This window comes from Passer montanus, unplaced genomic scaffold, assembly GCF_014805655.1.
Source record: "Passer montanus isolate IOZ18808 unplaced genomic scaffold, ASM1480565v1 scaffold1, whole genome shotgun sequence".
NCBI lineage: Eukaryota > Metazoa > Chordata > Aves > Passeriformes > Passeridae > Passer > Passer montanus.
In genome coordinates, this window is record NW_024356504.1 from 5,763,538 (window position 1) to 5,777,153 (window position 13,616).

General features: G+C 37.8%; 1 protein-coding gene across 4 annotated transcripts in view; it reads left to right on the top strand.

Moving 5' to 3' along the window:
* The first annotated feature begins 899 nt into the window (after nucleotides 1–899).
* CCDC141 (coiled-coil domain containing 141) overlaps nucleotides 900–13,616 on the top strand; it is a 62,305-nt gene continuing 49,588 nt past the window's right edge. Inside the window, exons 1-3 of one of the 4 annotated variants that reach the window (XM_039700706.1) lie at nucleotides 900–1,242; nucleotides 6,906–7,138; nucleotides 8,718–8,840. In XM_039700706.1, coding sequence (XP_039556640.1) covers nucleotides 7,037–7,138; nucleotides 8,718–8,840 — 225 coding nt within the window. In that variant the 5' untranslated portion in view covers nucleotides 900–1,242; nucleotides 6,906–7,036. The remainder of the gene's footprint in view (nucleotides 1,243–6,905; nucleotides 7,139–8,717; nucleotides 8,841–13,616) is intronic. The other 3 variants (XM_039700698.1, XM_039700716.1, XM_039700725.1) reach the window with 3 other exon arrangements.

A 13,616-nucleotide genomic window follows, 5' to 3' on the forward strand; every position in this document is an offset into this window, starting at 1 on the left:
GAACACTGATCTATGTAAAGTCCCAGTGATGAGTTTTTGTCCCTTGAACCTTTTGCAGCAATGTGTGACCAGAACATACAGAGGAATCCTCAGCAGTGTCAACCTTCAAGTAGCAGTTATACAGGATGGACTTATCTTCTTAAAACAAAATAAAGCACACTATCTATAACCTCACTGATAAATGACTTTTTTGAAAAGGATTCTAAAGCCTCCTGGTTCTCTAATACCTAAAATTCAACTGCCACGCTGATATTTCTTTTCTGGATAAATATCAGAGGTGTGAAGTAATGTTCTATTACAAGTGTGTCTGGGAAATATATTTGTGTAGTGTTCTAAATTTAGCCTTCTGAAAGTTGTGTAACTCAACTTTTCTGAACAATAGCAACAATATAGTTTTTGTTTTGCCGTGGTTTGCATGACTGTATCTATTTAATTAGTCCTCTGTTAACTGAATGGCTTATACTGATCTTTTTGCATCTGCTGCTAATTTCACTCTTAAAAGATGGCCCTAAGAACACAGTTACACTGCTTGAACTCTCTGAACAGTCTGTGTGATTTTTAACTGACGTTTTTATTTCACAACTTTAGTACATACATCTGTATTTATGTATAAACATTGAAAAAGATTAAACTGAAGTAGTCTTTTAATACAGCTGAAATGTAAATGCAAGTTAAACACAGAAAATAGAGGCATGGGGCCAAAGTACCCCAAAGTTACCTTATTAGTGGTAGTTTGTAGCTGCCCTGAGAGTTCAATGTAGATTACTAATCTGTATCTTAATCTTCCTTCTTTACAGAGAGAAAGGGTAGCCTGTCTCACGTCTATATTTGGTGCAGAGTGCATACTCCACTGTGCTAACACACCACATCAGGAAGGAATTTCAAATGCTCCCAAGGAATTCAGTAACAAAAGTCCTGTTGGCTTTCCTTTCATGCATGGGCAAGGGAACATAGTAATCCTGTGTAATAAACTCTTCTCTTGCTGCTGCTGCTGGAGCCTCAACAACGGACTAATGAACCCTCTAATGTCTCTTCACCCTCCTGACAGAGCTGAATACCCTGGGCCACCGTCTTTGCTGACAACCTTTCAGCTAGGCTGACTTGTGCCTGTGCCACCTGTGAGCTGCTAAAGGGCTTCACTTTTGCATCCAGCAGGGTAGAGCTCCACAGGCTGTGCGGCATTTGTTTTGGACAACACCCAGTGAGACAGAAATGTTGAGCTTCTCCAGGGGTGCTGATGGGGTAAGTCTGTTCTCCAGCTGATTCTGTGGAAACTGGAGAGCCTCACTGCCTTTCTGCAGTAAACTTAAGAAGATGTGCTGATGTTTTCACCTGGAACATGAGAGAAAATAAGACATGATCCCTTTTCAATTCACACTTGTGAATTGTTCTCTGTTTTGTTTGACTTTTTACCCCATTCAAAAATTAAAATTTTCACTGTCTATATTTTGCCATTTTATGTAGACTTGAACAGTTCTCAGGTCACTTCTTTCTTGTGTGTCTTTTCTCTAGCTATCACTTTGAGGAAAGGTGTAAATCCAGCTTGTATTTTTTATTGTCTTTGACAGCAAAATCAAATTAAACTTGCTAAAAAATATGATAGCAAGTAACTAACATCTTCCAATTTGAAGAAATCTGTTCAAACAGCTTGACTTTGAGATACAGCTGTTAATCACTCAGAGCTGTCAGTGGCTTCAGAATTATTGCAGGGGCCCGTGTTCCCCTCTCTCTATTCCTTTCCTCAAATTACTCTTTATCCTCTTCCTCTAGTTATTGTTTTATGAAACCACCTCAAGGTTATCTGCAAGTAAAGAATCTGAAGAAATTTTTTTTACCATGGTATTAGTTTTAACAAGGAAAGGAACTTCTTTCTGAAAGCACTAATGTGTTAATCCATTCTCAGAGCAAGAAATTTGTTTTGCTGCAGGGGTTCTTAAGTGGAGAATCCAACACCTTAGTTTTTTATGCTGCCCATCTTGAATCATGTGCTAAGATAACCAGATATGAAGGAAGCAGATTGGATGAGTGCATTACTGCCAAGCTGACTACTATTATTATTATTATTATTATTATTATTTCTAAATCTCTGAAAACAGGACAGTTATACCCTCTTCTAGAATTCAAGCCTAATGAATAAAAATGCAAGCAGTCCCTCTGTGCTGCATACCTCTTTATCTTGTGTATAAGACTAGTAAAGAACTGGAAGACAATTTTTAAAATAACAGATGCTAGAAAGAATGGTGTTTGTTTATATAGCACTTAGAATCTGGAGCTCTAAATGTAAAGGTTATATGAGCTTTCTTAAAATTAATGTGGAGGCTGAAGTGACATTTAACCCTAGTTAAATTTGCTGGATTTTTCTATCATTCAATAAATAGTAGAGATTTAGGTACTATTTCTTATTTACAGGTTCTAGGTACAAATAGCATGTAAACTTTGTGGAAATTCTCTAAGATCCATAAAGAGGGATACAGGGAAGAGAAAGCTTCAGGATGAAAGAGCAGAACATGATAAACTGATGACCAGTGGACTGAAATGTTTCAGCTGTCATTGCTCCCTATGTCTGTTTACTGTATGGGTTTTTTAAATGTTGTTGTCCCTGGAAGCAAACAAACAGTGATTTTTGCTCTTACCATTGCACTGAATTAGCTGTGTTAAGGTGTTTGCTGGTTTCTTAATTTCTGCTGGCTTTAGTTAGCAGTGTTTTATTTTCTTTCACAGAGATGTTCAGTGTGACAGGGATAACTTTCAAACAAGCAGTTTCTCTGCTTTGTGTGATGGTGCTTTTTGGCTAGCTTTTCCTTTTCATGCTGATTTCTTAGTGTGGTATGAAGTGTATTTGGGACAGGTGACGAAGTAAAAAGAGTAGAAAAGTTTTTGTTGGGGGTGATGCACAGGAAGAAGGGGAATATACAAGAGTAGAATTCTTCACTACACTTTGATGTTTTAAAATAAAATTAATCTCGAACTATGTTTCTGGAGCTGAAACAATACCCCAGGCAACACAGACTATAGTTTGTTCTTGGAACTTTTTGCTGGAGAGAAGCAGGTTGTCTCTTTTATGACTTTTTCACTTTTTCACAGCTGTTTCCTAGCCCTTTCCTGGGACTTCTGTGCTTTCTATTTCCATGGCAAGGATAGGACAACCTCCTTTTGGGGCCAGCAGGGTCCTGGGCTGCTTTAGAGTTGCCTTTTCCTAAGTTCCTGAGCTCTCAACTGACACAGAAATGCCTTCTGCCTGTGCTGCAGCTCTGAGGCCAGACAGGGTTAATGACATTTTTCTCTCCCTCTTGCCCTGCTCACAGCTCCTGTCCTACCTGCAGGGCTTGGCAGCAGTGACCCCTCACTGCTGTGGGGGATCCAGGCCCCTGTGGGTGCCCATTGCTTCCCCGTGTCTGGGTTTGTGGGGGGACAGACTTCCCCAACCCCAGGGCCCTGCTGGGGCTGTGGAGCAGCCTGTGCAGGTCCTTGCCCTGTCTCTGGATGCAGGAATTTAGGTTGTGCCCAGCTGCTGTTTGTCCTGTCCCTCTGGCCCTCAGTAAAAGAGGAAGGTGTGCAAGGGCCACGGTTCCCTTCTGTTTTCTGTCAGCCTTCTCTCCAGGGTAGCTCTCTGCAATAAAACTTCTTTCAGTGTTAAGAAAGAGATGATATTCCAAATTACTGTTCCCCACAGGCCATCCATGTACTGTCTGACCTCTGTTTCCTGCCTGTGTCCCTAGACTGTTGCCAGGATGGTTTTTGTCATTCTTGGTTTGGGGTTTTAGGAACAATGGGTAACAATTTCAACCAATTTTTCACCCTAGAAACTTATTCAACCAGTGTAGGGTAAAAAAAAGAGACTTTTTCCAGGAGGAAAATCCACCGTTTGCTCAGTGCTCATCCTTGATGTGACCTCATGACTGTTTTATGAGCCTGGGGAACTTGCAAGGCTGCTTGCTTTCATGCCCTCATTCCTGATGATGCCTGGACATGGTCACTGCTGAAAAGGTAAGAAGGAACATAGGAACAGTAAGAAGCAACAAGCACAGTCTTGGAGAGGACTGATGTCTTTGTCCCTGTTTCAGGTGGGGCTGTGGAAGCAGTATTTATGGAAGCACCTTTTTGCAAGCCTCATCAAGCCCAGAAGTCTGAGGGATGCTTCCTTCCCTTCTTTGCTGTGTATGCCTGTTCCCCCAGGTCTGGGACAGAAGGAAGAGGAGACCTACCATCTACAAACCAGTCCAAGTGAAGCACCTCGTGGTTTTGAAGCAGCAGGGAGTGACCTTTGTGTCTCTGAGGCATTTTCATAGTGCCCCAGCAGCTTAAAAGCTCTCAACAGAAAGAAACTTATTTCCAAGAAAGTCAGACCCTTTTTCAATGCATCTCTATCAAAACTGTGAATAGCACACTTTGCTTGCTGCACATGAGGAAAACCTGTGGATTGCACACCCTATGTGTTAGAAATGAAGTGAATGTTATAATATTTACCTCTCAAATCCTTTTTATGTACAGTTGTTTCAGATAATACATGACATTATTTACACTACAGAGACTCAATCTTTTTTTCTGCTTTCCTGAGATTGTTTCCTTTGTTCAGTTTTGTTGTTTCCTGTGGACAGCTGCTGACTGTTCCTTTCCTCTTGTCATTTTTACTCTCTTCTTTCACACAGCAGTAGCAAAGGGAAAATATTTCTCTCTCCTGACACAAATAGCCTACCTTTTTCTGGCTGCTACCCGGATTTTTTGTTTGTTTCAGACAGAGGAACAGACAGATAAGTAAACAAGACAGAGAAAGGCATGCTTGTTAAATTTTGCTCCCTTGGACACAGCTGAAACTGCTCATTGTGCAATGCCAAAATCCTCTTTTTTTTGCCCCCAGGTTATGTTCTAAGATATGTTTTGATTCCTTGATAACTTTTCTCTGCCTCTACTCTGACGTTTCCCTGTCTCTATCTTCTATGAGTAGCATAAGATGAATAAATACAATATCTGTGCATTTGTTATCAGACATTCTGAATCACTTGTCTCTGTTGTTATCAAATTTGCTTATAGTCAACTTCTTGAGTGTGGCATTTTTCCCTTATTTCCAGCTGTCAGCACTATGAAAAATGATACCTCATTTAACTTGAGTGAAAAACAGCTCTTATGTCTGGCTACCCCTGGGAGTTGATGGATTGGCCCAACTTGTGCCATGAAAAAATACACTTAGAATGCTCTTCTGAGAGAACAAAAACTCAAGGACATAATACCAAAATTGGTTTGTAACTCATTTTGTAAGAGTAAAAAGAGGTTTGCCTGTGTTTTCCTAATTAGTTTTTCCAACAGCCAAGTGCTATTTGTCCTCCAAGTGCAGTCCTGCCTGCAGGGTAAAAAATCCAAAGTTTGTCTTCTGGAATGTTTTTTTTTTAAAGCTGGAGTATTTAGCAGGTTTTGTAGAATGGATCTGTCTTCAATCCAAAATAGGGCTCTCTTATGTTTCTATCCTGAAGTTTTCTGTAGGACTTCTGTCTCCCAGGTTTTGTCTTGGCACTAATTATCAAATTTTTGTTCTGCCATACTTATTGCAGGAAGGCATACAAGTCCCAAGGAGATCTGTCTAATATTTCAGTGGCAGGATCCCTGGGTCTCTTACAGGTGTCAGAAAGAGTTTCAGAAACTGTGTGATATTTGTTCCGTGGTTGGCAGCTTGAGGGTTCATGGTTGTGTTTTGGTGCAAGGGATGGATTTCTGTTTTCCAAGCTCATTTTGTCCTGCACAAACCACAATAAAGGACTTCTTCATATCCTGTTTGAAACTCATGGTTTGAAGGTAGTGCTCAGATTAAGAATATAATCTGCTAATAATTGGAGGGAGGAAGAAATGAACAAACAAAAAGTAAAATCCTACCTTGACACATAAACTGAAATTCCCCGTCACTACCTTAAATTTCTTCTAATCCAAACTATTTTAGAATTTGCTTCCAGATCTTGGTTCCATTGCAGGTGTGCATGTTCTTTTATTTAATTATAAATCTGGTTTATATAAAAATGTATTTAAATGTTACATATTTTTAAACAAACCAAACAAGCAGATGCTTAGAGAATACTTATGTATGCAGTTTCTTGGGTGGAATTGTTTTTCCAAAGTGACCTGCAAGCCTAAACACCAGTGTCACTTTCTCAGCTGTTCTGTGGAAGGAAACTCAGCAGCTGCTGTCCCATAGTGTGGGCTACTTGTGGCATGCTCTGGACTAATGGCAATAAAATTAATATGTCAAACCAATATTGTAATCTAAATGTGTCTAATAATTCCCCACACTGAATAAAAACCTTAAGCAGTGTTTAAGCAGTATTAGAGAGATCTTCCTTATGCTCATTTAGAACAAAATGGAGACTCTAGAAACAATTTAAGATTAAATTGTAAAGCAGGTAAATGATCTTAATCTTAGAAATAAAATATTCCTTAAGAATTCAAAGTGCTTGGTTTCCTTCTGTGATTGTTATGGTCACTAACTTGGATTAAAAATCCCTTGTTTTGATTTAGCATTTGATATATATACACATGCTCATCCTGTTTAAAGACTGATTCAGCAGAAGAATCATGTTGAACATATATATTCAGTAGTTAGTAAGCGAGAAAGTATTTTACTGGTATAAAATGAAAATATAGATTTGATGGTTGCATGTTTGAAACCTCATAACATTGTGTTTGGTAGTATAGAATCAAAGGTAATTTCTTTTCTAGCTGTTGTAATTTGAGAACTTTTTAAAATTTGGTTAACTGATGTCAGGTGATGTCCATGGAAGAAGCCCTTCACACTTCAGATGGTGACAAAGAAGAGCAGGCAGCTTAATGCTACCAAACTAGGGGTGTGTCAAATCTCTCTCAAGAATGATAAACTCAATGGAGCTGTCTATTTTTAACCTCCTGTTCTTTCCTTTTGGCAGACTAATCAGTGTTAGCTGAGCCGTTTCACTGAATGAATCCAAGCGACTCTGGTGCTCTCTGCAATGAGCAGTGGACCCTGCGAGAGCGGCTGGAGCCTGCTTTGATGTATGCAGTCCCATCCTGAAACACGATGTCAGATGAAGCCAGCTCGGAGCAGAAGCCTTCTACAACAACAGTCAGCTCAGTTGCCGTGCAGGCTGGGGATGCCAGTATTGTTATAGCTGTGCTTAAGGTAAGGCAGCAACTGCTGGCATGTCTGCTCTGGTCTTTCTGCTGCTCCATGATTAATGCTTTTAAATATTCTGGGCAAATGAGTAGTTAGCATAAAATGATACATCAAGGCCATTTGGTTAGTCAATATCTAATAGACTTGGAATTCAACACTTGTTTCTGTTCACAATTACTCTTGATAGCTTTTGGGTTACCGGCAGGTTTTTTTTCCAGTAGGATAAATAGTTTGGTCAAAACATGCTGGGCCTTGGAAGGAGTTCCTCTTACTCTGTTTAAAAAGAGTTAAATGAAGAGTGGCATAATGTGTTTAAAGCATGATGATTGCAGTTAAGCCTCCTTGAGTTACTTTAACCTGTACTCAGCAATAATTTTACACAATAGGTGGCTCTACAAACTCCACAGACTATGTATTTTTTGGGAAAAAAATAGTCTAAACTTAATAATGAGTAGTTATTTTTGAAAGCTATGAATCCACAGTCGCATGTGTTTCAGTAAGCCCTTGTGTGCACACAGTTGTGCCTATAAGCACCGAAAGGCCTATTTTGTGAGCTGGAATCCACACCTTCAGTTGGCCTAAAATTCTGCATTGGGAGTAAATCTGGATGTTAGTAATGAATCTCAGCTGAAATTTATTGGCAGTTTGATTTTTCATTCTCCAGGCAACCTGGAAAACGTGCTAGTCTCAGCCATTAGAGTCTGTATGTAATGCAGAATAAGGTGATAATGAGTTGAGTTGTCACCTAATTCAGGTGATTATTCACGATGGCTTACCTCATTTATGGGAAGGTTTTTTTGAGGTCAGTTTTCACCCTTCCTGTGAAGCGGCCTGCTGTTGCAGGGGAGCAATTTCATTGCAAGGAGATTCAAGTTGATGGTGAAGTCATTTATTTTCCCTCTCTGTGCTGTGGAACCATGACAGTGGCATCACAGTGACATCACAGCTTCGGTCCTTATCGGCATCCTTTGGTCCCTGTCCCAAAGGCTATTTGTTAAATGTCCCTGCTGCTGCTCTTGTTCCATATTCACTATAGAGGTACACAGGACGTATGCGGTAGAAATAAGATTGGAGGCCATAGTTTTTTGCATCTCCTGCAATACATTTTTTACTTCTGCCTGCCCCACTCACCCACTAAATTCACTTAACTATCTGTGTCATCTTCAGCTGAAAGAGATGAGTCAGAGAAAAAAATTTGGCTCTTTGTGATAATTTTACTCTTCATAAGCAAAATCAACATTGGAGCACCTTTTGGATAACACTAGTCTGGGCAAATTCACTTAACTATCTGTATCATCTTCAGCTGAAAGGGGAGATGAGTCAGAGAAAAAATTTTGGCTCATTGTGATAATTTTACTCTTCATAGGCAACATCAGCATTGGAGCACCTTTTGGATAACACTAGTCTGGGATTTTGTCACCTGTTTCAAATGAAGTTTGTACTGTATTCTCTGTGACTTCATTGTGTGTATGGTCCCTGTGCTCCTATGACCATGGAAAGTATGTGTGAGCTGAGAATCTGTGTGAGAAAACAAAGGAAGGACACCTTGTGTTTTCTGAAGGCTGTAATTGTTTGCTTATTACAGTGTGGAAAATGGGTGAAGCTTCAGCTAGCTGAGTCAACACCAAATATATTGGAAATTGGCAGCAATCAAGATGAGACTAAAAAACTACTTCAAGATCATGAATTCCTCCTATCCAAGCTGAAGGTAAGATGTGATAAAACCACAAAAAATTCCTCAGTCATTCAAGTACAACAGCTGGTGTAGCTGTCTGTGCCTCCTATTGCCGTATGGTAGTTGGGTTAAACTCACATAGAAAAAAATGTATTCAGCCTTTGTCAGTGTAGCAGATTTTCAATGGTCTTTTTCGGTTCATTCCAATACAGGATATTCTGTAATTCTCTGGAAATTAGGCTTCTTCTCAGGAAAAATATGCTTCTGACAGCAGCAGGAAAGACACCGTTTTTTCTACTTTATACATCAGTGTCAAGTGAAAAAATCCTATAGCCCTCAGTAACTGCTAAATATAAAGGAATGTCAATTCATTTTTTTAATTCTCCAATGTTGTGAAAAGTCTGATTATTTTATAACAGCTGCAAACACAAGCAAGCCTCTTGTAAATCTGAAGCAGATATTCCACAAACATTTAAATTGAACCTTAATTGATGTAAATTGCATTGGGAATAACACTAGGATTAAAACAGTTTGTAGGATTAAAATATCTTGTCTTGGTCTAGGAATATCTTAGTTAAGTAACAGCCCTAAAATCAGATTTTGGCATTCCAAAGAGCAGATTGTAGGAATGGTGGCATTTGGACAATGAGTGACAGGCTTGCATGAAAGAACTGAATAATTTTAAGTGTAGGTGTTTGACACTGAGAGAAGTCTGAAGTCGCCTAAAAAAAATGTTTTAATATTTTTTGTAGGGTCAGTTGACTTTACAAATGTAGACAAATGAATTCCTCTAACATCTTTGAAGCTATGGACAGTAACTTATCTATTTAATTTTGGGGGGATTGCATAAACTGAGATCTGATAGAACAAACATGATTTGGATGGGATCAAGTATTTGATTTAATACCAATGACTATGTGCTTACCCAGTCATTAAAAACATCCAATGAGTGTGAGGGAATTCAGTCCAGTATATAGAGAATTTAGCTAATACACTGCAGTGGATTTTGAAGTGTATGAAGAATAGAATTATGGAAAAACCCACCAAACACCCAAATCCAACCAAAATACCCAAATCCTAGAGAGGTGGTTTTTGCTTTCCTTTTTTTATGCAAAGTGCCTCATCCTTATTGTCACTAATGCAACATTTGGGTGTTCTTGGAACAAACTGCTGTGTCCTGTTTGAGCAATTCAGAATTAGCTGAGTTCCTACACCCTGATGACAGCAAGAGGTTGATTATTTTTCTCCTAATTTTCAAAAATAAATATTAAAGAGTGGGAAAAAACCCACAGTAATTCTTATCTTTGAAAGAAACTCCCCTTTTTGTAAGAAAAAATTTCAAATAACATTTTACTATCAAGTCAAATCAGAGTGGAAAAATTTATTTTGCATAAACTTTTAAAGAATGTTTGTCATCCAAATACATTGGGAAAAAATACTCCTTATTTCATGGTCTATGCCTGTGGTCCTTGGAAAGTTCAGCATTGATTAATGAATATTCTATAAAAGAATTAAGTTCAAAATTGCTACTTTTTCCTCAATAATATGAGCTGTGGTAATAAGGGACTGCAATGTTATAATTCTTCCTGGCTGTGCATTTTTCAGCCATGACCATTTATGACTTATAGTAAGTTGTTAACACTTGTCAGTGATTACATAGTCTTAAGTCACTAAATCCACTCATATAAAATTTTTCTAAGATTGATTCTCAGTTTTGGAAATATTGTTTATAGTAATTCTTTTCCATTTAGCATTTGATAATGAATTATACCCTAGCTGTGTGAAGATTGTCAAGAGGCAGTTTGAATTGTTTCCGCATTTCTTTTTTATTGTTGTATTAAAAAAAGAAAGGAAAATAAATCCTGACAGATACCCATACTTGATATGGGTAATTTTGCTGATTAGACTAACCCAATTAAAAATTTCAGGTAAAAATTCTTGAATGAGTAGTGATTCAATCATGAAACTAGTCCTGCTTAAGGCAAGAGTTAGATGATTCATACCAAGTACATCTTTGGAATCAGTAGAGATGAACCTATCAACTTTTAGAAGATAATTTATGGAATAGTTGTCCATTCTGGTATTATCCCCTGTTCTTCTGTAAAACTCATTCTAGGTTTTGATCACCCCTTTGCTGTTTAACTTCATTGTTTTCATCCCAGTATATTTATTGCAAGTTATAATCAAAATAATCAGGCAAAATTCTTCTGTCAGCTTAATATGTTGAAGATTCACAGGTGTAAGTAAGGACAAAATCTGGCAGAGTGATCAGTTTACATACAGTACTTCTGATGCTAGAGGAAAAGGAATGTAATCCAGCTCAGTATTTCAGGGAATTGGTTTTGACTTAGCAATGCTGTCAGGGTTAAAAAAGCCCAAACAAACAGTTTGACATTTAGCAAGGCAGATGGTACTTTAAACAGCATTTGGAATAGATTTGTTGAAAGAGAAAACAGTAATTTTTAGAAAAATTTTGAAGCTCTTTTAATGTTCAGAATTACAATGATAAAAATTGGTGTGTGGTCTTCAGGGCTGTAGGGAAAAAGACATCCAAAATACTTGGCTTTGATAAAATGTACTCTAGCATATTCATAACTGAATTACATTTGTTCCATTAAATTTAGGAATTGGGAACACCCTACTACTTTAAAAAAACCCAGAATATAAGTTTTAGAAAGGGCCCCATTTCAAATGTTTATGGATTAGGAAACAGATGTGTTATTATTAATAGAGTTGAAAGAATAAATGTTGAACAGGAAAGATTAAAACGGAGACTAAACAGAGAACATGTATGCAATGTTTGCATCCAGTTAAAATTCCCCTCAGTAGTCTCATCTATTAGGTTCTGGTTCTAAGCTATTATATTCTGTTTCTGTTTTGCTAAATCAGAGTACATCAGCAGCACCAGTTTTGTTGAAACCATCAACTTCTGTGATTTCATGGAAGTCTCTTTCCCAATATCTGACTCATCCTTCCTTAGGTAACTTTCAGCAGCTTTATATGTTCTGGAAATATGCATATGTTCATTTGGATGTCTCATTCTTCACAATTTAAAAAGAAAAATGAGAAGAATCAAACCTATAAAACCTGAGACAAAATTTCCAGGAGGCAAGAAGATATAGATTGCACTTTGCATAGACGTTTCTCTGCCATTCTCCTGTTGTTTCCAACATAAGCCCTACTTGGAGATAACATGATTTCCTAGTGCTTGGATCTCTCAAGATTAAAACTCACTGGATCTTCTGGGGAAAAAAAAAAAAGAGAGAGTGTGTGTGTGTGTCCATAAAAATGTTAAAATTCCCAATAAGGCATTCTTGGTTTGCTTCCAAAGTTCTGGTTTTTATCATGAGAGAGACTGTGGCAGAACAGCCACAAAACTGAAGAGAATCTAGCCCATAAACTTAAGATTAAAACCATAATTGTTGTTAATTTTGTTCATGAACCTGAGGATTGCTCCTATTTATTTTATTTTCTTTAATTCACAGAGCTTAAATTGCAAAATATTAATTTATATGCTAATAGCCAGGAGGAAAAAATTAGAAAATTACATTCTTCAAAAAGCACTAATATAATACACTCATTTTTGCACTTGATATATTTTAAATAAGCCTTTCAGTTATTTTAAGCAAAAATATTTTCAAGATGCTTATTTTTCAGTAATTTTGTTATGGAAGAAATTATTTGTTAATATTTTCTGAATTATTGGCAATTAGTTGTTGAGGTGCCCAACAGTACAGCTGGCAGCAAAGTTCAGCTCCATTTTTATCAAACCAGAGCTGACTTTTGGAAGTGGTTAACAAAAAAAAAAAAAAAAGGAAAAGACAAGTGGTTAACAAAAAAAAAAAGGAAAAGGTAATGTAATAAATATCTTTTTTTTTTTTTCCAGTGGTAGTTCAGCTAGCTCATCAAATTCAATATGTGTATGAACAAAATTTTCACCCAAATAATATTTGTCTTGACGTAGCTTTATGACTATTTTCCAGACTTCAAGTTAACAACTGTGTTGTATAATCTCAGCACTGCCTTTTAACACTAACTAAAGGTTAATTTTAGCAGCATCTCGGTGCTAAGAGAATGGGAGGGTAGTTTACACCTCTGAAAATTCCAAGTTATGTAGTCAGTGTACAACAACTCAGGAAAGGCAAAAGATAATTTCCCCCTCTCATTCCTTGCTCTTTTAACAGAAAGAAAAGTGCCCCAACAATGGACAAATTAATACAGAAGTTATACTATCCAACACAACTTACATAAAAGACTTTTCTGTCTTTGCTGCAATATCAGAGGAAAATGTGCCCTGAGAAGGAGTGGGGAGAGAGGTGTGGCTGCACAGCAGCTGCATCGCCAGGCAGGGAGCATTCCTGCTGCAGGCTGGGATTGCACCCACCCAGTATCCCTTCAGTCCATCTGAACCAGAACATTGCTGCCTTTAAGCCACCAGTGCTCTTCTTTTGGTGTGGTAGAATTAGACATATCATAGATATTTAATAGAAAGTGAAATTGGTCTGTGGTTTTCAGAGCAATGCTTTTTTGGCATGGTTTTACTGACAGCAACAGAAGCTGCATGTTTGCATGAGCTCCTTTTTGACTGCATGCTAGGCATTCCTTGTGCTGTCAAGCCTCATTCCAGCTTCTCAGAGTCCAAGGAGAACTCCACTCTTCCGGTTTTTTGTGTTCACAGGGAATGAAACACGAGATTCCAGGACTGTTTGGAATAATTTTAAGTCTTTGCTGGAAAGCTCTGTTAAGTTGACTTAATTGATAAAAACCTCATTAAAATTCAGGTTTCAGTGAAATAGTCTGTTTACCATA